General features: G+C 39.1%; 2 protein-coding genes across 2 annotated transcripts; one reads left to right on the forward strand and one right to left on the reverse strand.

Annotated features, from left to right (window-relative positions):
• The first annotated feature begins 10,338 nt into the window (after window positions 1–10,338).
• On the forward strand, window positions 10,339–14,879 carry dhrs7 (dehydrogenase/reductase (SDR family) member 7). The gene is made up of 7 exons (XM_061743069.1): window positions 10,339–10,524; window positions 12,691–12,843; window positions 13,087–13,193; window positions 13,424–13,663; window positions 13,749–13,871; window positions 13,961–14,176; window positions 14,738–14,879. The coding sequence occupies exons 1-7, from the start codon at window positions 10,395–10,397 to the stop codon at window positions 14,777–14,779; spliced, it is 1,011 nt and encodes a 336-aa protein (XP_061599053.1). The 5' UTR covers window positions 10,339–10,394; the 3' UTR covers window positions 14,780–14,879.
• A 154-nt stretch (window positions 14,880–15,033) lies between these two features.
• Window positions 15,034–26,850, reverse strand: pcnx4 (pecanex 4). Its single transcript, XM_061743068.1, has 11 exons — window positions 26,710–26,850; window positions 22,243–23,017; window positions 21,942–22,121; window positions 20,345–20,883; window positions 20,134–20,234; window positions 19,825–19,947; window positions 19,239–19,599; window positions 17,574–17,677; window positions 16,399–17,489; window positions 16,116–16,302; window positions 15,034–15,945 (listed from the first exon to the last, which is right to left on the reverse strand). Exons 2-11 carry the CDS (start codon window positions 22,938–22,940, stop codon window positions 15,694–15,696), a joined length of 3,636 nt encoding a protein of 1,211 aa, XP_061599052.1. The 5' UTR covers window positions 22,941–23,017; window positions 26,710–26,850; the 3' UTR covers window positions 15,034–15,693.
• Window positions 26,851–27,267: the final 417 nt, after the last annotated feature.

A 27,267-nucleotide genomic window follows, 5' to 3' on the forward strand; every position in this document is an offset into this window, starting at 1 on the left:
GACAGCTCTAGCTTCCCTCCGCGGCGGGACCCGGATGTTCCAGGCTGCGCATTAAAGCCTGAATTATGGTTCTGCGTTACATCGACGCAGAGCGTACGCCGTAGGGTTACGGCGTAGCGTGCGCGTCGCCGCGGTACCCTACGCCGTACGCTCTGCGTCGGTGTAACGCGGAACCATAAATCAGCCTTTAGAAAACATGACGTCATTCCCGAAGAGCGGCCGCGAGCATGTGCGCAGGAGGCATCACTAGGGTTCATACCTGTCAAGTTTTGGATTTAAAAATAAGGGAAATTCAAACCAGCTACCATCTCTATCAGTTTTAGACAAAATGATTGTAAACTATTCGGAAGGTGTATCCTAAATGTGCCACTAAATGTTAGATCTGCTCAGACCCTAGTGGTTTTTAAGTCTTCTTTGAAAACTTATTTATTTTCTTTGGCTTTTAGTGTGTGACAAATTAGTTCCCTACATCTGTGTGAAGTGATTGTGCACTTTATGTGTCTGTTCATTGTCGTCTATTCTCTATTGTCTATTTTTTATTACTATTTTATTGATCATTTTAGTATGTTAGTGATTTTATTGTTTCTACACTGTGTACTGTGTTTTTCTTTTGATATTGTTTTATTTTCTTGTATGCTGTACAGCACTTTGGTCGACCTCGGTCGTTTTTAAATGTGCTTTATAAATAAAATTGACATTGACATTGACATATCCTGGAGTTGTTCCAGGTGAGGGAAGCAGGCACAACCTAAGGGGCATGGCACTTTTGAGCAGAAATGGCCAAGAACAAAAAAAATGTCAGTGTATCAGTGTCGAAGGGGTGAAACTATGGAACCGCCTGGATGATGAACTAAAAAAAAGTAGCTCAATTTACAAATTTAAAAAAATTATAAATCTAAAATAATAGATAAATATAGAACACTAATATAAATTATCTTCATATGAAACTGCCTGAATTATGCAACGTTTTCTTATATATATATATATATATATATATATATATATATATATATATATATATATATATATATATATATATATATATATATACCTATATACCTATATATACCTGTGTGTATACATACAGTGTGTATATGCAAACATCTTAAAATGTAAATGACCAAAACAAAATAAACTAAACTTAAAAAAAAGGTCGTGGTCAAGTATCTGTAGTTTATGATATGTTTGTGAGATTCTGAGGAATCTTCAGAGTGTAGAAGATTGGCCTGGTGCAACGATGTAAATATAGAAATAAGTGCTGAAGTTTGGGAGAGGGCTTGCTACAAAGCCTAAACACAGACGATTAATACAAGATAAAAGTTATTACAATACAAATGGTTTCCAAACGTATATTACTCTCTCTATACTTAATCGTTTTGATCCTAATATACCGGACCAATGTGTAAAGTGCAACGTGGAGAGGGGTACATTATGTCACTGCTTATGGCAATGCCCAGAGATCGAAAAGTTTTGGAAAGAAGTAATTGGTATCTTATCCCAGATTATCTCAGAAGATATTCCTATTTGTCCACAATTGTGTATCTTAGGTATATTTCCTAATAACTTCAAAATAAACAGTAAAAAGAAAAACACGATAACTTACTTTCTTCTCCAGGCTAAACATAATAGCATTGTTTTGCAAGAACCCAGACAAACCAGACATCAAGCAATGGTATAAAGAACTCTCAAATTGTCTTGCATTAGAGAAATTGACATATGCCATGAAAGGGAAATCTGATGACTTTTGGGAAATCTGGGGACAGTTCATGCGTTTCATGAGGAATAATCCATTGGGACCTGTACTGGAGGATTCTGTTGAATGATAATGTAGGGAGGATTCTGTTTTTTTTTTTTTTTTTTTTTTGAGTTTTGTGTGTAATGTTTTTTTATGTTTTTTTATGTTTTTGTCTCTGTATCTTTATGTCTGCTATGCCTGTGTTTTTTCTTTGTTTTTTCTATTTTATTGTACATGTTATTAACAGATATAACTGTATTTTTGTAATAATTGAAAAAATGTCAATAAATATAGTGTTAAAAAAGGGACATTTTCCACCAACCCAGGTCCAGTATCTTACATTTTTAAGAGAGGTTAGCAAGAAATCTAAAATAACTACCTGTCAACCACTTACGAATAGGGTTGCCAACTCCCTGAAAATTAAATAAGGGTCACCTCATCGGCAAGGCCGGCCAACCCGATTGCCTTCACCTTTCCTGGCGTGGTGAATTTTTTTGGCCTCTTTTTTTGTGGGTGAAAAGATTTTTTAACTATTTGACTCAAACCGGAATTTAATTAGATGCCTATTGAATTCCCTGAACACATGGAAAACAAATTATTATCAAGCAATTCACTTTAATACAAAATAACAAAATGAACTGAACAAAATAAGTAACAGAAACAGAAACCCGTCCTGCTCAACTTAAAATTGTATAAATGAATATAAAACAATAGAAGAAAGCAGAACATTGATTCTGTAATAGTGCACATTTTTAGTGCAATAACAAAATTGCAAACAGGAAGTCTGTAGAAAACATTTTTGTGCATCAAAGGCCATGACTGTAGGCTACAGTTGTCGTAAAACAGAAAAAAATAACTTGTGAACTCAACAGCTGAATGCCATTTTCCATTGGCATTTTAGGACTATTTTTTGACTCTCACAGTAATACGGGACAAAGTGCGTCCCTTTTCAGCTCAATACGGGATGCGTACTTTAGTTTATAAATGTGGGACGATTCCGATTTTCAAGGGACGGTTTTTCAAGGGACTCATTGTTCCAGTCTGTGTCTGTTCGGTGGCCGATCCGAACCAGACAGTGATGGAAGTGCAGAGAACAGACTGTATGATGGCAGTGTACAAGGTGGTCGGCAGATGCTGTGGCAGGTTAAACTTCCTGAGCTGACGCAGGAAGTACAACCTCTGCTCAGCCTTCTTCTTCTTCTGGACAGAGTTAATGTGGGTGGACCACTTCATGTCCCGAGAGGTTGTGGATCCCAGGAACATGAGGTGTCACCTCAGGTTCCTGGGGGGAGGGGGTTCCAGAAGTCCACCGTCATCTCCACAGTCTTGAGCGGGTTCAGCTCCAGGTGGTTCTGACTGCACCAGTGGACCAACTGTTCCACCTCCTGTCTGTACGCAGACTTGTCACCCTCCCGGATCAGGCCGATAACAACGTGGGCTCAGAAATATGCAAACTAGCACGGGTGGTGAAACAAATTTCACGAAACAAATTTACTTCGAGAACTCATCACTAACTTAGACCGGTTGCGTCATGTCACAATAACTAGTTTAAGTCTATAGCGAAGGGCTGTTCTGATCTCCCTTTTCCTACTCTACCCAGCTGGCCTTCGCAGGAGTGTCCCCCCTTACCAGCCCGGCCCTGCTCAAGGTTTCTTCCCTCCTTAAAGGGGACCTATTATGAAAAACACGTTTTTTCTTGTTTTAACATATATAAAGTGGTCTCCCCTCACCCTGCCAGCACAGGGGAGACAAAATACCATGAATTTCTGCAAGCTCTCTGACCCCCGCCGGACAGAGTCCCCCAGTGTCACGTGGTTTTTTTTGAGCCGATGAGAATCTGCTCCCGTCGTTACGTAACGACGGGAGCAGATTTCCAGAGGTTCAGCCTCCGCTGCTGAAACCACGCCCACAACCAGCTCTCTCCGCTGCTGGAGCGGTCCTTCCTTCAGCCAGTCGGACGCGGCGCCGCGGCGGAGCGGATCCGGGTTAAATCCTCCAGGTTCCCGGGTGGTTTGGGAGCTGGGTCCTCGGGGGTCTGTCCCAGGCTGGACCAGCTTCACCCTCCGAGATTTTCAGGCAAATGTATCGGTTTGATCACCGGTAACGGAGCTCACAGGATGCGCCCCGGAGCCGATCTGTGCGCCCGCCGTGCAGTTGCGGCGCTCGTCGCGCAGAATCCGCCGGGCAGATCTGGCTGAAATTCCGCTGGTCGGTCCCCGGGAGTCCCTGCTACCAGTCCAGGCAGGTTCCTGCGGTCCCGGCCGGTCGGAACCGGTCAGATTCCCTGGTTAAAGCCGCGGTGATGCGCGCTGCTTCAGCCGGGCGCCTGGCTTGGCTCCGGGGCCAGCGTTCAGAATCCGCCGGGCAGATCCGGCTGAAATAGTGCATGAATGTTATTTATATACAACTCATATTTTATTTTTTTAACAATAAAGTTTCCATTTGTGAAAATTCAGTGTTGTGATAATTTACAGGCTCGGGCTGCTCTGGCGGAGCGAGGTTTATGCTCCTCCCCTGCTACACGTCATTCAGGGAGCCAATCAGCACAGAGCCTCATTATCATACCCCCCCCTTCCCTAAAAATGAGGCACAGAAAAAGAGGTTAGAAGTGGTAAAACTATAGACATGGCCCACAGGCTGGATTTCTGATTTATGTAGAAAAAACAAGCTTTAGATTGTTTTTAAGACATTCAAGGCCTGTTTATAAAATACATTAAATGCCATAATAGGTCACCTTTAAGGGTAGTTTTTCATCTTTTTTGTACACCCAGACCCTGTTCTGCCTCTGTGTATTTTGTGTGTGTTTGTATAATATATTGCATTACATGAAAGATCGACAACTCAGATTACTAGATGAGTTTGTCTACAATGAGATATTAACAATGAAAGCTATAGCCAGCACTGTATATAACACTGACTGAGCCTTGATAGAGCTCATCTTCATATCTCATCTTTACACTATAAAAGAGATAGAGGCAAAGCAAGTTTATTTATACAGCACAATTCAACACAAGGTAATTCAAAATGCTTTACATCAACATTAAAAGCGGCAAGACACAATTAATCAGTAAATAACAAATAAAATGAAATAAAATTATGAGAAAAGAAGGTAAAATAATAAAAAGCACAAGTTGCTGAAACCTAAGGGCAGTAGAGTACCGCAGGTACACATCTCATTCGCAGTTTTCAGAAAGTATTTAATTTAAGAGTATGCTTAAATACCAAATAAATGAAATAAAATTATAAGAAAAGAGGCAAAATAATAAAAGGCACAAGTTGTTAAAAAGTAAGGGCAGTAGAGAACAGCAGGCAAGTATTTAATTTAAGAGTATGCTTCAGTAAACAGTAATGTTTTTAGGCCTGATTTAAAGGAGCTGACAGTTGGAGCAGACCTCAGCTCTACAGGAAGTTTGTTCCACCGGTGAGGAGCAGAATAACTGAACGCTGCCTCACCTTGCTTGGTTCTTGTTTTCGGGACACAACAAACCAGATCCAGATGAACCTCAGGGGTCTGGGAGCTTCATAGGAACTAACAGATCAAGCATGTATTTTGGTCCAAGACCATTTAGTGCTTTGTAGACCAGCAGGAAGATTTTAACCTCTATCCTTTGACTCACTGGAAGCCAGTGTAGCTGTCTCATGACCGTAGTAATATGGTCCAGTTTCATGGTGTTTGTAAGGACTCTGGCGGCAGCGTTCTGGATCAGCTGCAGCTGCCTGATAGATTTCTTGTTAAGGCCTGTAAAGATGCCATTGCAATAATCCAACCTACTGAAAATGAATGCATGAATACGTTTTTCCATGTCTTGTTTAGACAGAATCCTCTTATCTCTAGCAGAAGTTTTTTGTCGGTGGTAATAGGCAGATTTAGTGACAAACGTTAGATGGCTGTTGAAGTTCAGGTCTGAGTCAATAATTACACCAAGATTTCTGGCTTTCTGGCAGAGGGAATATTGTGTGTGTCAGCAGCCTGTTGGCTTCACTGGAGTACCCCTGGTGACAGGATACTCCACCAGTAAGCATGCTCTGAACTGCAAAAGATTTTAGATAGCAGCTCATTTTTTTATATTTTATTTTCAAGTCATCTCTTTTTTCTGTCTTAATTAAGTTCAAAAAGTTCTGGATTTATATTTGTATTTATTGTACATAGAATACCACCCCACCTGTGTATGTCAAATAACTGTTTTCTCTGTCAGGTTTCTTCAGTTCCCATTGTACTGAGCTTGTCACAGCAGGGAAAGGACATGGGTATTAATGTCTGCCCTGTTCCACTTATTTGTGCTTGTACATGCTGCTTTACTGTCATGACTTAGTGGGACACTTAAATGGAACCTGCCATCATATGTTACTCCTGTGTATTCCCTACTGTGATGAATCAAAATGTCAACTGTGGAAAAGGTCCATAACAAACAGCAACAAATTCAGAAAGTCCCCACAAACATATCTGATCAGTCAAAAATGTCATCAGTTTTGTATTAGATTAGACATTTTCATAGTGTGAACAAACGCATAATCTATGTTCAATTCAATTCAATTCAATTCAATTCAATTCAATTCAATTCAATTCAATAAAACTTTATCATTTTTCAAAGTGAAATTGTATTGTTGCAGCAACTACTTTATTGTATAAACTTTAATGGGACCATGATGCATGTACACCACATTTATATTTTTTCTCCCCCACAGTCCACTCTGTCTGATATTAAATACTTTACAGTTGGTTTCTAAAAAACAACTTTATATTTCAATGTTACAGCTGGCTTGAAGAGTGAACACAAGCTGGAGAAAAGAGGAGAAAAGCACACATGTTGACATTTACCTTTAAAGCATTAGTTGCTAAATTGCCATCTTACATCTCCAGACTTTTGTCTTTTTATACGGACACCTATAGAACTAGAAGCAGCAAATGGGATGCTTTTAAATGTCCCCTTAGATGCAGTCAGATCTGGGTCAAACCTTATTTTCCTTTTATGCCCCTTCATTATGGAATGAGTTGCATTGCAATATAAAATTAGCTTATAGGCACTCCCTACTGTAAATGTGTTTAAAGGTATTTTAAAATCAGCCCTTTAGGAAACATGTAGCTGTTTTTAACTCAATGTTCATTTAACATTGCCCTGTACTGTTTATTTTATGTATTTTATTTCTTCATCGTATATGTATGTTTTATTGTCTTATATACGAAATGTATATGTGCTGTCTTGGCCAGGACTCACTGGAAGAAGAGATCTTGTATCTCAATGGGACATTTCCTGGATAAATAAAGGCTAAATAAAAATAAAGAAATAAAAAGAAGATAGATGTAATATTGGATGACATTTTGTTTGACATAATATGGGCTATTTTACTGACTTATTCAATACCTTTATCTCTGAAAGTAACACTGAATATTCAAAAAAATAATTCTTCACTGGTCTTTTCTAAAGAATTTCTCTTTGGTCTTACAACAAAATGTAACAAGGTTAAAGAGAGCGGGTTGAAGAAATTTGTTAGGTCAAAGGGAAAGACCAATGCACTTCAATGAGCTTTTGGCGACACGTACACTAAACTAAAATGTGGGTTTTCAGAAGCACAACCACAGTAAAAGAAAACAAAAAAAAGACAGAAAGTGCAATAAATTCTTTTGCCTTATACACTCTTTTCTTGTTTCACTGTGTGTATAGCATATTATATAAGTCATGCCAGCGTATTAAGATATACTTTACCTTCAAGGCCAAAAATGTTGGAACTTGTAGTTTATTTAAAATAGATACTAGAATTCAATTCAATTTTATGTCCATTACAACAATTTATACATTGTATAGTTGTCTCTATGCACTTTCCAGAGACCCAGAGCATGATCCGTGAGCAATTATTACATATACAATAGCAAATATACACTTCCCTAGTGAAAGAAAAACCTGAAGCCAAACAAGTACAGCAAGGAAAAACTCCCCTTTAAAAGGTAATATAACCTTGAGCAAGACCAAGCTCATAAGGGGGTACTCTCCTGCCGAAGGCCTGCCAGGCTGAACAGGAAAAGGGACATAGGAAAGAGAGAATGGAGAACAGTGAGAGGGGAGGCACAGATATATTGTCAATGGTACAAAAGACAAGATATATTTGTATTAATTATCCATTAGCTGGAGAACTAAGAGTTCTATGTACATATTACTGATACATGGTTCGTTGATGTACTGCACAGACAACTATGGTGTAAACCTGAAGACATTGAGGTGATCAGACGGTGGGACTGAGGGTCAAAATGTAAGTAGATATCCAACAGAGACATCTATATAGACGGATGGAGGTAAAACACTGAGATAGTCAGAGGACGGGACTGCAGGTCTCAAAAGCTCTCAAAGCTTTGGCCTGTAAACATGTACAGAAGAGAAAAAGAGAGGGCACACTAGCAAAATAAACTACAAGAACAATGGAGCACAATTATTCTTATGAGATATTTCTAATTAATAACTGTGGATTGAGCTGAAGAAAGGATAGAGAAGAAGAAGGGAGGAAAAGGTTGAAGGGGACCGCTTAGTGGATCATGTTGGGTCCCCCGGCAGCGTAGGCCAATAGCAGCATATCTACGATGAAGTTGTCTTTAAAAGGAACTGTTTTAGTCTCGCCTAGCTGCAGCTATGACTACTGGCCCGTTCAGACTACGGTAACTATAGGCTTTACTAAACAAATGTGTTTTAAGTTTGTTTTTAAAGGTGGAGGTGGTGTCAGCCTCCTCAATCTAAATTGGAAGTTAGTTCCATACTAAAGGTGCCTGATAGCAGAAGGCGCATCCTACAAATCTACATTTGGATACTCTAGGAACTACGAATAAACCTGCACTCAGAGAACAGAGACCTCTAGTAGGAACATAAGGCACTATCAAGTCTTGCAGAGCTTGGCCGTTTAGGACTTTATATGCAAATAACAGAATTTTGAATTGGATTCTAACTTTTACTGGGAACCAATGGAGGGAGGCTAACAATGGAAAGACGTGGTCTCTCTTGTTGATTCCTGTCAGCACTCGCACTGCAGCATTTTGGATCAGCTGGAGGATATTCAGAGAATTACATGGACATCCTGCTAATAATAGATTACAGTAATCTAGTCTAGAAGATACAAACGCGTGAATGAGTTTTTCAGCATAACTCTGGGAGAGGATGCTCCTAATCTTTGCAATATTACAGAGATGAATAAAAGCACTGTCTTACAAACCTGATGAATGCTCTGTTTAAATGACAAATCCTGATTGAAAATAACTCCAAGTTTTCACACAGTTGTTCTGGAGGCCATTTTAACATCATGTAATCCGTTCCCAAGGTATTTGGAACCGAAAACAATAACCTCTGTTTTATAAGAATTCAGAAGTAAAAAGTTAGTGGACATCCAGACTTTAATGTCTTTAAGTCATGCCTAAAGTTTGGCTAGCAGTTCAGTTTCACCTGGTTTCATAGACAAATACAATTGCGTATCATCAGCATAGCAACGGAAATTGATGCTGGGGTTCTGGTTAATATTGTACTCCCGAAGGACTGCATGTATAAATTAAATGAGATTGGCCCTTGTACTGAAGCAGACTCTCATCTGTGCAAGGAATTTAACTATTTAACAATTTAATGAAAATATTAATTCATTTTTAACATGATGGCCGGGTCATGTTGGATTAATGTTGGGAGATGGGAAATCTCAGATGGAAAGATAAACTGTCCTTTGATTCAGAAATTATGAACAGAATAATGAATTTTTATTATGTATAGTGCATCGAGGAAGTAGATGACATATTGATGTTGAAAATATCTAGATGGTTTTAATCTGTTTACAAGCCAAGAAAATGTTGATTGTAAGTTTTATGATTATTTATGAAAATTAGCAATAGAAAAATAGAAAAATTAGCAATTAGTAAAGTAAACCCATAACGATTCACAATCTCACTAAAATATCCAGAGTGCTGTTCAGGGTGTCATGTGTGTCTTAATTTGGAAATAAAATGATTAAAATATATTAAAATAAAGGCCTTTGATTGACATCAGTCTTTAGGCACTCTTTATAAGCTAAAACAAGTTCTGGAATAAGTTCTGATGGAAACTGAATCTTTTTGTGGAGCCACTCTCAAGCGCATCAGTGTAAGTGATCATGTCATGTTTTACTTTCTTTCTGATAAGATCAACAAAGCTTTGACAGTATGAGTGGAAAGTGTTACTGGCCTGATTGTGTTGAAAAAAGGGCTATGCATTATTCTACCAAGTCATCTCAAAAACAGTTATCAACAGAATAATTTGTGGAAAAACCACCAAATATGTGACGGAGGCAGTTTTTGCCATGAAAAGTTTTTTGAGCGAATAAATTTAAAGAAAAAAAATCTAGTACATTTTTCTTTGAGAGATTTTTTGTTTAACACATGCTTGAAATATGCATCAGTGTGTCTATTATACGTTTAATTTGTGTTCATCTACAAGCCTTAATCTTAGATGAAAATTTCACATTTTCACATGATTAAGAAACACACTGTTGAATTGACAGACAGGAAGACAATGAGGTAGGTGGAAGGCAGACGGGACAGCTTTTATTTTGAAAATCTTACAAAGGAAGTTACGTTTGGGCACTGTCTGTCTGATTGTTGATTGTAGGTCGCACATTGCACCTTTTTCCGTGATTTAAAGAGTCCACACATTTCTCTCAAATGGATTGGTGCATTGTATCTGCACTGTGGTACGTTGCAGCACTCTTTTTACTGATTCACTTCCTGTGTTTCATTTTCGCGGATGCAGATTTAACTCTGCTGCGGGCGAGTCTGGCGGGACACAGGCCAGGTGAGTTGCAGAGCCCTCAACGACCTTCCAAAACTTTTATTTATAAAGAGAGAAATATGTCTAACACATATTAGGACCGTGCAAAGTAAATACATTTACATGCACATACGTTTACTTATTGTTCTGTGAAATGTAAATATCCATGGGCTTCATAGGCTGCAGACCTTTAATCTCTCGCACTCTTCGCCTGTCTGCATGTGGCTGCAGACTTCGTTGAAAACTCCCTTGTTATTTACAGATTTCCACACTAGACCGGAACCACGTGACCTCCCTAGTGGGTAAAGCCTTAAATCTACGCAGAGCCTACGCCGTAGGTACGGGGTAGGTACGGCGTAGCCTACGGCGTAGGCCTGCGTTGGTGTAACGCGGAACCATAAATAAGCCTTAAGAGTTTATGCTCTGGTCAGGTTATGGTCTGGACTCCCCATGGTTCCAGTCCAGTCTGCAGCCACATCACTGGCACTGAAACCCCTGTGACGAATAAAGATATTAAATTCACAGTAATCGCATGTTTAAATTAAAGCAAAATTGCATATTAAATACATATTTATGTATGAAGGTTATAGCTATACTATAGGCAGCTCTGGAATTAATAAGGTGAAATACAAATCACGTACCATTAAAAGAAAGCAAACTACTGTCAAAGGTGGTTCATGTCTGTTGGATGAAAACCTACATACTGTATGTTTTAGTAAAACCTCAGATATCAAAGAGGATATTTTCTGCAAAATGATTTCAGTTCTGACATAACATTGGATTCGATTTCCTTTATTAGTCCCACAATGGGGACATTTCTGTCATTACAGCAGTATAGGAAAAAAAAAAAGAAAAAAGGGATACCAGCATAGTGATATAAAAATATATAAATAGTGTAAAAAAAAAAAACAGTATAATTTACATCATTGCACATGTTTAAGATATACCTGTTTGAGTGAGTGTGTGGTCTCCTGGGAGCACTGCTGGTTGTGGAGTCTTACAGCTGCAAGAAAGAAAGACCTGCAATAACTTATTTCACACACTTTGGGTGGAGCAGTCTGTAACTGAAGGAGCTCTCCAGTGCTTTTAAGGTGTCCTGCAGGGGGTGGGAGTCTCTCTCCATCATGGATGACAGCTTAGACATCACCCTCCTCTCTCCTACCACCTCCACTGGTTCACGGGGGCACCCCAGGACAGAGCTGGCCTTCTTGAGCAGTTGAACAGTTTTTTTCCCCGTTAGCCATCGAGATGATGCTCCCCCAGCAGACCACGCTATAAAAGATGGCTGACGCCACCACAATGTAGTAGAAGGTAGAAGCAGCGAAGGATGCAGCAGGATTATTTTATTGTTCCAACCACATTAATTTTAATGAACAATCGTTAGCGATTTCAATAATGTATTTATCGTCACGTCAGGTTTTAGATGTAAGGCGGCACAATATTGGGAAAATATGTGATATCCATGTTGAAAATTGCAATGACGATATAATTTGTGTTATATAAACAAATACTACTTTATAATTATATAAATTTTTTTCTGCCTTTTTACTAACTTATATCCCAGACAGTGAATACACTATTTACACACTAATAACTTTCTTTTTTTTACTACAGCACCTATAGTGTTATAGACACCTATAGTGTCTTGATCTTGTAGATTGATTGATTGATTTAATTTAGTTGAACTTCTTGCAGGACATCTTCAGTATTCAGGGAATTTAAGTTAGTCATTCAACAGAGAGAAAATAATTTAAAGAAATTATATATTGGTCAAATATATGTATTTCATCAAGAGTGTGAATGCATTGCACAAAAAAATATAAAAGACCATTTATTGCTTTTTTATTGCTTTTTTTTCATTTCGAAGTTAAACATGTATTCATGACTCCTGCTACTTTAACTCTGTGAACCCTATGCCTATTTTGCTCGTACGTGCATTCTCTTTCCAACGTCTTCAGATCTAGGGACTTTAGGGTTTTGAAGGTTATTGCATGCAGAATGTGCCCTTATTAAACATCTAGTCTAGTCTTTTCTTGCCCCTGTCCTTAGATTTGTAGGAGTGACGAGTGAAATTATCAAATGGCAGAAAAAATGCAAGTTTCAAATTTTGATATGCTGTCTTAGTGAAAGTGGAGCATTATAAATGTGCATTTTAAAGGACATCTTGACTGCTGTGAATGTTTTGACTAGAGACCAAGCTGAAAGGGCTGGTGGTGTGGGTCACTGGAGCCTCCAGTGGTATTGGAGAGGAGCTGGCCTATCAGTTGGCGAGATGTGGGTCACGTCTAGTCCTGTCTGCTCGCCGTGAGGAAGAACTAAAGAGAGTGAAAAGTCATTGTTTAGGTAAGAAATAGTTTTTTTTTTCGTTATTGTTATTTACAAATTTATTCATGGGCTCAATCCAAAGAAACCTTACTTACATGTCACAAACTGTTTATCTTCAACTCTTCATCCAGTTCAAGTGCAGTTAATATAACACAGTACAGCAACATTTACTCTCCGTAGGATTAAGTGAGTTTATGACATTTTCATTCAGTTTGATTAAGCTGTGACCAGCTTAATTCTTTCTTCTATTTATCCTTCAAGAGAACTCCAACCTCGGTGATGAGGACATTCTTGTGCTACCACTTGATTTGTTGGAGAGGACATTGCATGAGGAAAAAACGAAAACTGTGATTGAGTACTTTGGGCATGTAAGGGCATTGCAGTTGTTCTTGTGTCATAAACATTCCTTAAAACAAAAATATGAAGATCTCTATTTTAATATCTCAGTCAAAGTACTTAACTTATTATTTTTAATTTCATTTTATTACACACAGAAGGTTTTCTTTTGTTTTTGGGTGGGTAAATGAAAGAGACTGGAATTTCAAATCTATGAAGATTTCAAATCTGGTTTTCTTTTTCTTTTTCTATGCATTAATAGATTGACATCCTCATTAACAATGGAGGCCGCAGCCAGCGCTCTCTGTGCTTGGAGACCAAGCTTGACGTGTACCAGGCTTTGATGGAGCTCAACTTCCTTGGTACCGTCTCAATAACCAAGCAGGTCCTGCCTCACATGACAGAGAGAGGCAGGGGGAGTGTTGTAACCGTAAGCAGTGTAGTTGGCCTCGCTGGGGCACCCCTGGCAACAGGATACTCTGCTAGTAAACATGCTCTTCAGGTAAAAAAAAGTTTTTTCCCAGGTGTAATTAGCAGTCTTACCTGTGTATGTCATATTGCTGAGTGTAACGTTTAATTGTCTACAGGGTTTCTTCAATTCCCTTCGAACTGAGCTGACAGACTTTCCAAAAATACTTATCAGCACAGTGTGTCCAGGGCCGGTGCAGTCACACATCGTCAACAATGCCTTCACGGAGGAACTGAACAAGGTAATGCATTTTTAATGGTTTTTGATTTACTTTAATTACATCCCATGATAGCAACTTCCATCTTCAGTAACCATTGTTTTCCTTTTAAGTCTGTGACCACAGTTGGTAACCAGGAACACAAGATGCCAACAAGTCGCTGTGTGCATTTAATGCTGGTGGGAATTGCCAATGGTGTCAAGGAAATGTGGATCGCTCAGCAGCCCTTTCTACTGTTTTACTACGCCTGGCAGTACGCGCCCACATTTGCCTGGACTGTCACAAACTTGTTGGGCAGGAAAAGGGTGCATAATTTCAAAGCTGGATTGGTAGGTGCATACATTCTTTCTGCTCTAAGTTAATGAGCCAAATAACCGAGAGAGTCAGGGTAGTAGCGAAAAATTAGTATTATCATTTTTTTCTTCATCAGATTTTAATATGAATGTATTTTGGGGGATGATCTGACCTAAAATGAATCTGGAGATGGGTAATGTTGCTTTATAAGTTCACTCAAAATACTTGAAAAAGGCGGAACTGTCACTTAACAGCCGAGGGGGGGTTGGGGGTGTCAGCTGTTGTTGACCTTGCTTGGGTCTAACAAGGTGGTGGCAAGGGGATGACATGGAGCATTCCTCACAGTCCTGACTGACCAGTGTCTGGTGCTCTCTGCCGGATAGTGACAGCTGAGGGCCATGCAGGAAGGTCATTATCTAACTAGCTCACCAGTGTGGCGTCATATGCTTCATAGGGGTCCAAGGCGCGAGCGGTGGTAAAGGTGATTCTGCTGCATAGTCTCTGCCGTAAAGCTTTGACAGTTGTCAACCTCAAATTAAAAGTATTTCCTGTAGTCCAAACACATCTGAGATGACAACCAGCCTTTTCTTTTGCAGGATGCAGACTCTGCATACTTCACAAAACCAAAGACCTCCTGAAAGTCACGCCATCAAGAGGAAAACCTTTTATCATATACCTAATGTGGGGAGTTTTATTTTCTAAAGAAGATTCTTACTTTTCTCTCAATAATTGCTTATTGTTCAATTTCTGGTACCCAGCCATTTTGAATACACACAAGCCTCGAAGATTTCATGACTTAATGTCATTTGCACTTTAGAAATTGCATTATAAAAGCTACTTACTATTTTTTACCCTCAGTGTAATGGAACAGTACAAGTAACATTTTTGTCAAATTATTTTATTACAAGTTTAACCAGTAACACATATAAAAATGAACATTATGTACAATAAAATTGTGGATAAATTGAACAATTTCTTTTCTAAACAGTAAACAAGTTGATTGTAAACAAAACAATACCACAAACAGCATATACGTCCAGTAAAACATACCAAAAGGCACATCCTTTATCCCTTTTTTAATAGATATGGAGGGAGAAAACATTACGCGAATATCATGAAGTCTAAAAAGTACAATAAAACCAGAGGTATACAACATATTCTTTTTCTAGAGGGAAGGTAGCTAACTTTTAATTTTTGTTTAAGCCCGATTATTAATAAACTTGAATGGGGACCCATTATTGGTTACGTTTTTTTTTTCATGTTTTGTTTGAGCAAGAGGTACACATTGACAGTTTTGTATGGGTTAAAAGTGGGGAGGCCACAACTCCTTCCTCCACGGTAAGAGAAATGAAGCACCGAGAAGTTCAATTACTGTGAAAGAAAGCAAGTTGGCACTACTTTTGGGTCCACGGTTTAGGAAGTAAAACAAAAACTGACAGGCTTTCTTTAAAATGTTCTCAGGTTTTGACACAAATATGCTTTTAAACCTTGAAAACTGACCCACCGTAAAACGCTTCCCTCTTCAGAGTGGGGAGTGAGATGGGACCACAGGTCAGAGGCAGGGGAAATGAAGGGGGGCAGAGGAGTAAATGGGGTACCCTAGCGGGGGATCGGCTGCCTGAACAGTTAGGTTTCGAAGCATGAAGGGATGAGCTTGGATGCTGTACCGCTCTTCATCATCGTTTGTAGCATACAAGAGTTCCCAGGAAAGGTTTGCCCACTGGCCACGAACCCCCTCTCCGTTCAGACGGCCCACCTGTACCAGCTGCTCCTGAAGGGAGAGGACACGCCCTGTGTAGGTACCCTGCAGGCATAGACATCGTTAAAAGTGGGAACATTTTTACCAAGAACTAATTAACTGAACTCAAAATCACAATGACCTAAATGTGCCAATAATGAATAATAGGTGAAAGGTTAGGTACCAACATTATGTACTCAAAATTGTGTAACCTGGAATCTGAAAGCTCATATTACCATAGTGAGGTCATGTCCTAGAGAGAACAGGAAGGGTTTCTCCTGAAGGACACTGTCACGCCAGCCTTTTTCCGTCACCAGGCCGATATACCAGTCCCTTTCATAGTCCTCTAAAGTGCTGAACAACTCCTCGTGGGACTCCATTGGTCCAAGGCTTGCCTGATCAAACAACAGCTTGAAACTGAACCTGAGGACATAAAAACAGGAAGATCTCTCATGGATCTTCTGGCACACATAGGTTTTACTCATAAAATGTATCAAAATCTAAAGATCCCAGTATCACCTGAATGCCTTAAGTGTGAGCTGGTAAAGGTCTTTACTTGAGGCCAGCCAGTCAAGTCCTTCTGTCCATGGTATGTCTCCACAGTAGACCCTGTAGATGTAACTAGGACTGGTGAAGGCCGACTCTGCCCCAAGTGAGATAAGACATGAAAGTGCAACCTTTACATGCAGTTCTTTCAGAACCTCATCCTCCTTCAGAGATTTGTTTATGTCCTCTGCTTCCCCTTGCACAGCAAGTCCAAACTGGCCCAAGGTAAACTGAAACCATTCTTCAGGAAATAAAGGTCTAAGTGAAAGCAAACGGGATGGGAGGAATGGCGCTGACCTCCACCCTGGCGGTAGGTTAAATACCTCAGAGTGGGGGCAGCTGAAATTCAGATAAGGGCTCTCTTTGAAGACCTCTGGGTTTCGGCCTTTATCTACAGCTGGCATCCCAATGCCCAGTCCCAGAGGCTGCAGCGGCTGCAGGGCGGAGAGAGCCATGTTTTCATAAAGACTGTCCATTTCAACAGAGCCAGGCAGAGAGTTCCCCGTCTGCAGTGCTGAGTGTCCAGGTTGAACTTCTGCGGTCACTAACGCCACAGTCCGTCTGGTTGCTTGTGGTCCAAATAAGTCATCTTCATCTGACCAGTCACCAAAAGAAGTCAAACTGGAGCTGTCCTGTCTGAACCTGAAAGAAGAGACATTGGATTCTACAACGACAGCCTCGGGTGGATGGTTACAAGTAGTGTGGGCTAACTGGGAAGATTGGGATTTCATGCCTCCAATTCCAGACCCCTCTTCATTGCTCCAATGAAATCCTTTATGCCTCTGGACACAATATTTAAGGAGCAACCAGATCAGGGCTTTCATGAAGTCATCCTGAAGTTTCCTCAAGTTTTCATGAGAGTCAATGATACCAGAGAGCACGTTGCGGGCGTCAGAGTAGGCTCGCACAGCCAGCGCAGCACAAGGTGTGAGGGCGTTGGCCCAGTATAGGTTGAAGCCCTGAGTAAAGTCGAGCCTCTCGGGGCGCTCAAAGGCGGCCTCAAAGACCTCATCCACCCTCCGTGCCTCCACCGTGTGGCAAGATGTCTCCTGCAGCTCTAGACCCTGGAACAGAGCACATCACATTGTGTAATCTTGCTGCACAATGTGTGCGATCAAGCTTAATAGAGAGACTGAAAGACACAGTACCTTGATGTTGACAGTGCAGTAGCCGTATCCTCTCTCCAGGATCATTATCCAAACCATACGGTCCTGAAAGCGCCCAAGAAAATGAGAGCCTGGGGCTAAAGAACCTATAAAAGGAGAACGAATCATGAGTTATTAGTGCATTTAACATGCAAGGAAGTGTGACATGTAAACTGAAGAGAAGAAACGGGGGGAAAAAAGAGCTATATACACCATTTAACACACACCCTTTTAATTTTGTAACAGCTGCGCATCCTTTGACTGTGAGGAGGACATAGTTACTGTATGAATTGCTTGAAGACGTGTAATATTGCAGCAGTAGAGAAAGGTCACTGTACTATTTTAACTGGCTCACTGCACAGCGGTCTAAATATTAAAACTGTCTTTGTTCTTTGCTTGCCATTAGTCTCTAAAACAGAATGCCTTATATACAGTTCGGGCATTTCATTTCTGGTGACAGAAGACAGACTTTATTTCAGCACAGATGCACAGGAACGGCAAGGTGAAGGAGGCTTTTGTTTTAAGTTGACTCGTGGTTGCGTGGCTCAAGGATAATGTCATGTCCCATAATGACATCTCAGAATAGCTCCAGCCGCTACCTCATGATATGAAGTGACAGATTGGGCAGATTCCTTTCCTGCTCACTGCTCCATGGCCTCCAGTGTAAGCAAAGGAACACTACCAACTGCCATCTTTTAACTATTGCCATCCACCTAACAAGAAACTCTTAAATAATGCAGCTACAGCTTCCAAACCTTACAATAAGACCAAGTGATTACATCACCTTGGTGTTTTTTTATTCAGTTTTGAATCATGAATTTGAAAATGAAATAAAAATGAAGCTTCTACTTGCACCACTTTCCACACTTACCCCTCCCTATTTACCTCTGAACAAAATCCCAGTGGCAGCAGTTTGACCTAGGAGTATGATGCAGTCCATTTCAATGTAATGAATACAGATCAGAGTTGGTGGTTTTTTGTTGGGGGGTGGGGTCACTTCACCGGAAGCTCAAGATGATGATGTAAGCTAGCATTACTGCCAGTAAAGGGGAAAAAAACATCACTGCTTGCATCAGTGTTGTTTGTATTATTTAAACGTATGACCCAATGCTTCAATGCTCTTTGATCTCCATATAGAGTGAACTTAACCCATGGAAAAGTTTTGTCACTACGTTGAAAACAGAAGTCTGCGTTGAGAGGGTCTCTCGCAAAGTCAGAAACAACATTTAAAGAGGGGGAATACTACACATGGTGTAAACAAACGTGGAAAAATCAACACCGAAATCACTCAGATATTGGATATAATTTTGGATTACTTTTTTTTTTTGAATATCAGTTTGTCATAAGAATTAAAAATTGATTTACAACATGAAAGCTTGTTAGAATGTATTATTTCAGCTGCTATGTAAAACTAAAAATACATGACCTATGGTCATATTTGTATGTGAATAAACTAAAACTAAATATTTAAAAGACATTTAAAAATGCATTAACTGATCGATTTTATACTTGATAAGCTCTTATCAGGAATGAGCCAGTGATTAATCTGAAATTTCCCAATCTGACACTAACTCAATAGAATAAAGTTTACAAAACAAAAAGTTCACTTATATAAAGCATTATAGACGAGAGAAAGAGAGAGAGATATGCAAGGCATGAAGCACTAACCAAGTGACCCTCTTGCAAAGGCCATCCTCAGTGCAGATGCCAGGCTTCCACTCATTTGCTGATAGAAGATTGAATCTGGACAGGGACAGGCGGTGCCCACTGGGCCAGGCCAACTACGCTGAGGCCTGGGAAACCCCACAAGGAAGATAGGCAGAGTGAACAGGGGCAGCAAAGGGGCAGAGAGCAGGGCAGAAAGGGTCACCATTGCCAGCAGCAGCGGGGACAGTGATGCGTTCAGGGCCAGGAGAGTTCCGGCTGACTGACGACGCTGTTTCTTCTCTGTCCAAGATGTCACCAACACGGTAAGGGTGAACTTTAGTTTGGCCAGAAACTGGCTCAATCTGTCAATTAAGAGGCCCACCTGCATCAGAAACAAAGGCATGGGATGACTGATATGCTAAACGAATGCCATCAATTTACATCTGTCCAATGAACTGAATTTCAACCGTTTTTGACATTATATATTTTATTATAGTACTATTTTCTAACCAAACAAAAAATTCCAATGAAGATTAGTTAAAGTACACGTCTAAAATGTAATGCCCATGGAAAGTCGGTTGAAATAGTTCATTTATGCTGAACTCACCAGAAGAAGCTGAATGCCTGTTCCCAAGTGGCTCCACCCTGGTAGTGTATTGTTTCCAGCAACAAGCTGCACTAAGACCACCACTGCCATCTGGAGCAGGGCATCTTCTGAACTCTGCCACACCTGCAAAACCACAGGGAGCATTCACGTATTATTTACAGCTCAATAGCTCAAGAGGATCTGTTTTTCATATGCATGTGTGAGATTTGTGATCTGTATCGGCCTCATTATTAATCTGCCTCGTTATTTTGAAAGTTTACTATCAAATATTTTCTGAATATCATGTTCATGTAGCTACATGTAGCATACCACTCTAAAGGCTCGTGTGAATCCGACGCTGACCGAGACCCTGTCGAGCAACTGTAGAGATTTGTCCATCGAGAGGAAAGCCGTCATTGCAAATGGAGAAACTGTTATATAAAAAAAAACAAAGCAGGTTCTACTCAGTGTCCTTCACAGCAGAAAGGTGAACATTAAAGAAATAAAGACCCAATAATACCATTTGGTTTAAGTCACTCACCAAGATAAAGCAGGGCTCTTCTGACTGTGGCCGCCATGTACAATCCTTTGCTCTTTTGCTTGAACGTTTGCACACTGGACATGCCTTTAGGGTAAAGAGGATTTAGGAACACCCCTCCAAGTACATACGCCCCCTGGATCTCCTTTAGAGCCCAGCAGAGGCAGAAGACTACAAGAAGAAGGTAGCTTAAAGGACTTTGGAGTGCTGCAACCAAGCTCTGGGACTGAGCAGAACCAAGGAAGTGATGCAAAAGTCCTGCCTCTGCCATTGCCACAAGTAGAAGACTTGAATACACCAGTAGTTCCCTTCCACCTAAAATCCACCCAAAGGAACTGGGAGGGGGGGGTGGTGACCCTCCTCTGTACAGTCCAAAGTCCCTGAAGGCTGCGTTGGAACCTCTGCAGACTGTGTCAACCTGGCTAAGGTCCAGACTCAACAGAAATCCCGTAGAGACGGAGAACAGAACCACACCCAGAGTTGAGGGGATGAAGTAATTACATACAGCTACGCCGGTGGATAAACAAAACATCAACAGCAGCCTGTGGAACAATGGACATACAAAAATTGTCAGTTGTCAGTTCACTGTCACAATGAACAAGAAATCATCATATGAATTTCGGTTTTTTTTATATTTCTGTAAAAAAAATAATGATGTTTCTTAATAAAAATGTTAATATCCAGGTGTTGGACTAACTGTGATTTCATCTTAAACAATATATATTACTTAAAATTAACCCTTGTAGGTCATTAGGGACTTTTTTGTCCTTTCAGTTAATTTGTCCCTCAATTTTTGACCACAAATTTGGTTGTTATTCCATGTGTGATTATTTTAAGTAAGACATTTTTATTTTAATCTTTGAAATTCGAGTTTCAATTTGTATCCTTTTTTTGCATAATTTTTAAGTAATTGTGACGTTTTCATGCATCAATCTATATTGGGAAAATGGCGGAATTTCATAAAAACCATTTTCTCCAAAATAAAACCATGATATTACAGAATGCATGATTATAACATGTAAAAGCTGCAGGTTTAAGAAAAAAAGGGGGGTGGGTTTAATGGGACATTACTGTCTCTTTTAATCTGACACTGGAAAAAAATTAAAAATAGCAATGTTACAAACTAACCTTATGGTGAATGACCATAAATTAGATGACTGAGAAAAGTACAAAGTACACTTGTTGCTAAACACTTAAAGCTGCAACTGAGAAGTCAAAGTATGGATTATTATTGGCTTTACATTCATCCATCTTCTGTACCCGCTTCTATACCCACTTAATCCTATACAGGGTCAACAGGTTTGACTTTGAGCTGCTGTAACACCCGAATTTCCCCTCTGGGGATCAATAAAGGACTATCTTATCTTACTATCTAATCTTATCTTATGAGGGTCTGATGGAGCCTATCCCAGCTCATTACAGGCGAAAGGCACATTGCTGTAGTTCAAGTATTTTACCAGAATAAGAACATACAACATACCAAATAACTGAAATTCCTAATGTAGATATTAATGTGTGGTTCACTACAATTAAAATTTAAACACATTATGTCAGTATCAGTATAAAACCATTAACAATATCAAATAATTATAATGTGTACCTGAAGTTGCTAGACATAGGTGAACCTCCTAAGCCAAACACAAGAGCCTGCTCCATGCCCCAGAGAAGCAGGGCATCTAAGGGAGGTAGTATACCTAGTGCCCACAGCAGAGGTAGGAAGAGGAACAGCACATGGAGAGTCTGGCTGGCCAGTTGGAGCTCAGGGACAGAGTTTGAGAACCTACATCACATGAAATTATTCACATTATTATATCATTAAAAAAGCACATCTTCTAAATAATAATAATAATGGTGATGAAAAAAATAATATTTTTTTTTAAACTTTTTTTTTCTAAACTCACCGATTAGCCAGGTCCACAGCGATGAAAACAAAAATGTAGAGAGGCCGGATGAGTGGGGTGATCTCATAAGTGTCCTGTGCCTGGAATGTGGCCGTCTCTGTAGCCGTATTAACAATCAAGGAATACTCAGCTATGCAAAGAGTTACCCAACTAAGGACAAATACGACCAGAGATATGCCAATGCTGCCATAGAGAGCGGTCAGTCTACCCAGGAACACATACCATGTCCCAAAGCCACAGAGAACTCCTGCCAGTACTGTATGCAGCACCACATTGATACCAAAACGCTTCCCTGGAGCAATGAATCGAACTGTTTCCGGGCTGACACAATGGGTAAATTCGACTTCTTCTTCATCAGCCAGGATGTTGGGGGCACCAAGTCTCTCCACTGTACCACTCTTTCGAACTGCATACTGTGCCAGGGCCTGGACACCCGCGGCAGCCGTGAACATGAGCATACCAGCAAGCACAGCGGCATGGAACTCCTGAAGTACCTGCAGCTGGCAGAGCAGGGTGCCAACGCCCCCAAAAAGCCATGGTGTCAAGAACAAGACTGCTTGATTGACATATACATATGGTGGGGCACAGTAGCCCAACTTGAAGCGTGGACCACCCAAAACTGTTTGGGGAAAGCGCTTCCAGAAGAACTCCTGCTTGTACTCATTAAGAAGGGGCACATCTGGCCCCATTCTGACCATTCCCAGAAGGCTGGCAGGTCATCTCCACGCAGCTGAGCAAAGGTTTCCATTCATCATCTCAGGCACATCGGAGGATTCTGCAATAAAACATAACATCTGTTAGGTAATGGTGGGTCAATAATGTAACATGAAAAAAACAACAATTTTTTTTTTTTGGTCACACAAGGCTACCAGCCAGGTAGAAGCGAGTGTTATTTTTTTCATGTATTTTATTAATATTATTTATTATTATTATTTATTTAATAGTTTTTCAGAGAGTAGTACAATCCGTGTGCATTTGACTTCTGTGGCACTTTATTTTCACTCAATCTTTGTGTTGGCCATGCAGCTTTTGTTTTGTATACTACAGAGCAGTGCCTTTATTTTATTATTTTTCCAGAGAGCCGTACTAAGTAGCAGGCAGCCAGCCACTGTTAAAGTTTCAGAGAGTAATACAATCAGTGTGCATTTGGCTCTACTTTGTCACCTTATTTCTATTTGTCACTTATTTCTTTCGACTCTCAGGGAAGTATTTTCTTACAAAAAAAGAAAGTTAAAATAAGTACCGGTACTATAGTTTACACTTTGTAATGCATAACATTTACAGTACACTATTTGTTCTCTACCTCAAGTGTCACTGTGTTGAGAATGATTTGAGAATAAATGTTCTGAAGGAACCAGTGGATCCACGGTTAGTGTTTTTCCTTGCATTTTAAGAATTTTATAAGCGACGCGCTAATATCGTGATAATATCGTAATCGTGATATTTTTGTCCACTAATATCGTGATATGAAATTTTCATATCGTCCCATGCCTAGCCTGGAAACATTTTGACAGTGATATAATTTTTTGTCGACATGAGTGTTTATAAAAGCATTTTCAATCTACAGTTATGAAGAATATCGGTCTTTAATTGGAGCAAACTCCCCCCTTTTCTAACCAAGTTGGAAGAAGGGTTCAGGAATTATGACTCCTTATTACAAGTAAATATAAAACTACCTTTCCTCAGTTAAATAAATGTAATTCAACAGTTGATCTAAACAGTTTTATGGACAGTATTGGGCTAATCCATAATTATTTCAAGGGGTGTTGATTCTAAAATGTAAATCAAAACAAAATGTTAAGCTTCCAAAGTCTCAAGATACACTTGTAACCCTTCCCGAACCATTTTCAATGATCAAGACTAGCTATTACACACTTCTAAAAGTTGGATTATGTACAACAGATCAATGCATGAACTCAACTGAATACAAATAAGTATGTAACACCGAAAGAATGGAGTGATAATAAAGACAATAGGATCCTAAAGTATTCGTAGTCTGGTTTTCGACACACACTGTTTGCAAATGATTCTCAGCAAAATTAAGAATAACAAAAACAATGTGTGAAAAGAATAACTTATTTATGATAATAGGATTAGGCAGTTTTATTTGGTTCTTTGAAAGGGGGTCCTGGATATCAAGGAGATGTGAACCAATCAGCCAAAACATGAGTAAGCAATGCTCATCTTGTTGCAATGCAATGTTCTGCTGGGAAAACCTGATCCTGGGACTCACAAGAATGTTACTTTCCATCTCCCTAAAAGGTTTGCAGACCAATTTTACCCCCCAACATAGCAACATAATTACCCCAAAGTAGTTGCCTCTCCCAGCAGGTTAGCAATGGAGTCCTCAACAGTTATTTTAGGGAGTGCCCAATAAAACACACCAAAGAGTCTGAGGTGTGCATTCGATCGCCAAACTCCCCGGAGATTAATCTGATGGGACCAGATTGCATTTGTCGGAAGGAATCCCAAACCTCAGGCCACAACCATAAGAGATCTATCGCTAGCATCCCAGTACCAGACCCTTCAGGGCACCTTCTCTGTTCTCTGTCCAGACCCTGACGGCTCAGAACTCTTTTCCGAATACAAGGATGACCACGATAATGTTAAGCAGGTGATAGTAAAACCAACATTTTTTCTTTTAATATTATTTGTTCTTTCGTATTGCACCAATCACCACAACAAATTAATTGTGTGTGTTAAACTACTTGGCAAGAAACTTCTTTCTGATTCTAATTCTGAGTAATGTTTTGGGTGTTCATTGTACAGGACTGTCTCAGAAAATTAGAATATTGTGATAAAGTTCTTTATTTTCTGTAATGCAATTAATAATAAAATTATATTAAGTTATGAAATCTCATGGGATGTTAAACTATAGTATTATTATATTGTTATATATTATAGTATGGTGATATCATTTGGTTATATGTTATAATATTTTATAAAAATTATGTTATATTAGGATATTACTATATTATTATGCTATATTTATATGATATCGTGCTACACCACTCTATATGATAATTATTTATCTGTTTACTCTCAAATTAATACTCAATTTATGTATCTACTTTCATCATCTTATTTACACACACACATACACATACTGATGTCGTCTTTTGTCGTTGTTTGCACTGTATGTTAATAAATACAATTTAAAAAAAAAAGAAAAAAATGTAATGCAATTAAAAAAAAAATGTCATACATTCTGGATTCATTACAAATCAACTGAAATATTACAAGCCTTTTATTATTTTAATATTGCTGATTATGGCTTACAGCTTAAGATTAAGATTCCCGAGAATATTCAAATTTTTTTAGATGGGATATTTGAGTTTTCTTAAACTGTAAGCCATGATCAGCAATATTAAAATAATAAAAGGCTTGCAATATTTCAGTTGATTTGTAATGAATCCAGAATGTATGATATTTTTGTTTTTGTAATTGCATTACAGAAAATCACAATATTCTAATTTTCTGAGACAGTCCTGTATATTCAAATCCCTACATCCAATTTAAAATCAAATCAAATCAAACTTTATTTGTAAAGCACCTTTCATACAAAAAATTTAACACAAAGTGCTTTTCATAAAACATAAACATAAAATGTATTAAGCAAGACATTAAAAACTAAAGGAATAAGACAGTAAAATGTATAAAATGGACCATAAATAACGACTAAAATACTTAGATAAAACATTAAGATAAAACAATGAAAATAAATGATAAAAAAAAGGATAAACTAAATATAAAACAGAGTAGTAAGATCCAATAAAAATAAGGGTGAGCATAAAAAATTTAAAAGAGTTAAATGAGTCAGTTAAAAGCCTGATTAAAGAGATGGGTCTTGAGCCTCTTTTTAAAAACATCAACAGTGAATTTGGATGTGATGACAATTTCAAGCTAAGATTGCGTAATAAATTCACATTATAAGTCCATATTTGTATCTAAAATAAGAGCTTGTAAGAAGGGAACATTGTCTGAACCAGCTGATTTGTGATTGTTCCAGTAATATTACAGTACAGTTTAAGTCAATGACACGTGTAAAGCCAGAGCATCGTCTCCTTTGATTTTTCTGTTTCAATCATTTGGATAAACACTTTTGGCGACTCAAGAATATGACATCTTGTATCAGTTGTCACACTTGAAATAATGTTTAAAAGGAATTCATATTCAACAAGACTTTATTAATTCTTGGTAAAACCATAACATGTCTATGTTTACAAGAGCAACAGCGGCTTGTTGCTCTTTTGAGAGCTCGCCTTCTCGGTTAGCGGCAGGAAAAGGCCACCTCGGATAACTAAAGCAAGTATTAATATTAAATGGTGAACTGGCCACTATTTTATCCTCTTTAGCTCCGTTATCTCTATTGTTGTAGGCTAACGAAGACAGCTAGACCGTTAGCTTGCTTTTAATAACATATACATACGAGCGGTTTGGCAGACGTGGGAGGGAAGATAAACTTACCATCAACTGCTGAATGACCAACAAAATATGGTCTTTGTTTTGTTTTTGGACAATGCTGTTGAGTTGTTTTAAAGAGAAACTGGATGGATAAACATGAGATGCTGGCTAATGGCTAGAATGCTAAGCGACATTGGTATTTTACACGGGAGGTTTGTAGCCAATCACAGAAGAGAGGACACACGAGCGACTGCTGTGATTGGTCAATATCACATAGCCCCGCCCCTTTAAGCGACCGAACCCGCCTCTGCAAAAACCCACACAAAACTAAACAACACAAGTGCATCTTATTGTTGTCTGGTGCATATTCATATATATTCATCGTTTATTGCTCATATTTATTGTTTACGTTGTAGAAATACAGAGTAAGGAAATACACACTTCTAGCATAGATAACAAATTTAAATGTAAATCTTCCCTACCTAATTAACGAAACAATTTATTATAATTGAAAAATAGACTGAGTATTCCTATTTATATTGATAATTACATTTCTTAAATAATTTTCTACGTATGCATCTGCCGGTATGTTTTAAGCTTTATACTAATGCGCTTAGTTGA

Source organism: Cololabis saira, chromosome 16 (assembly GCF_033807715.1).
Source record: "Cololabis saira isolate AMF1-May2022 chromosome 16, fColSai1.1, whole genome shotgun sequence".
In the NCBI taxonomy this organism is placed as follows: Eukaryota; Metazoa; Chordata; class Actinopteri; order Beloniformes; family Belonidae; genus Cololabis; species Cololabis saira.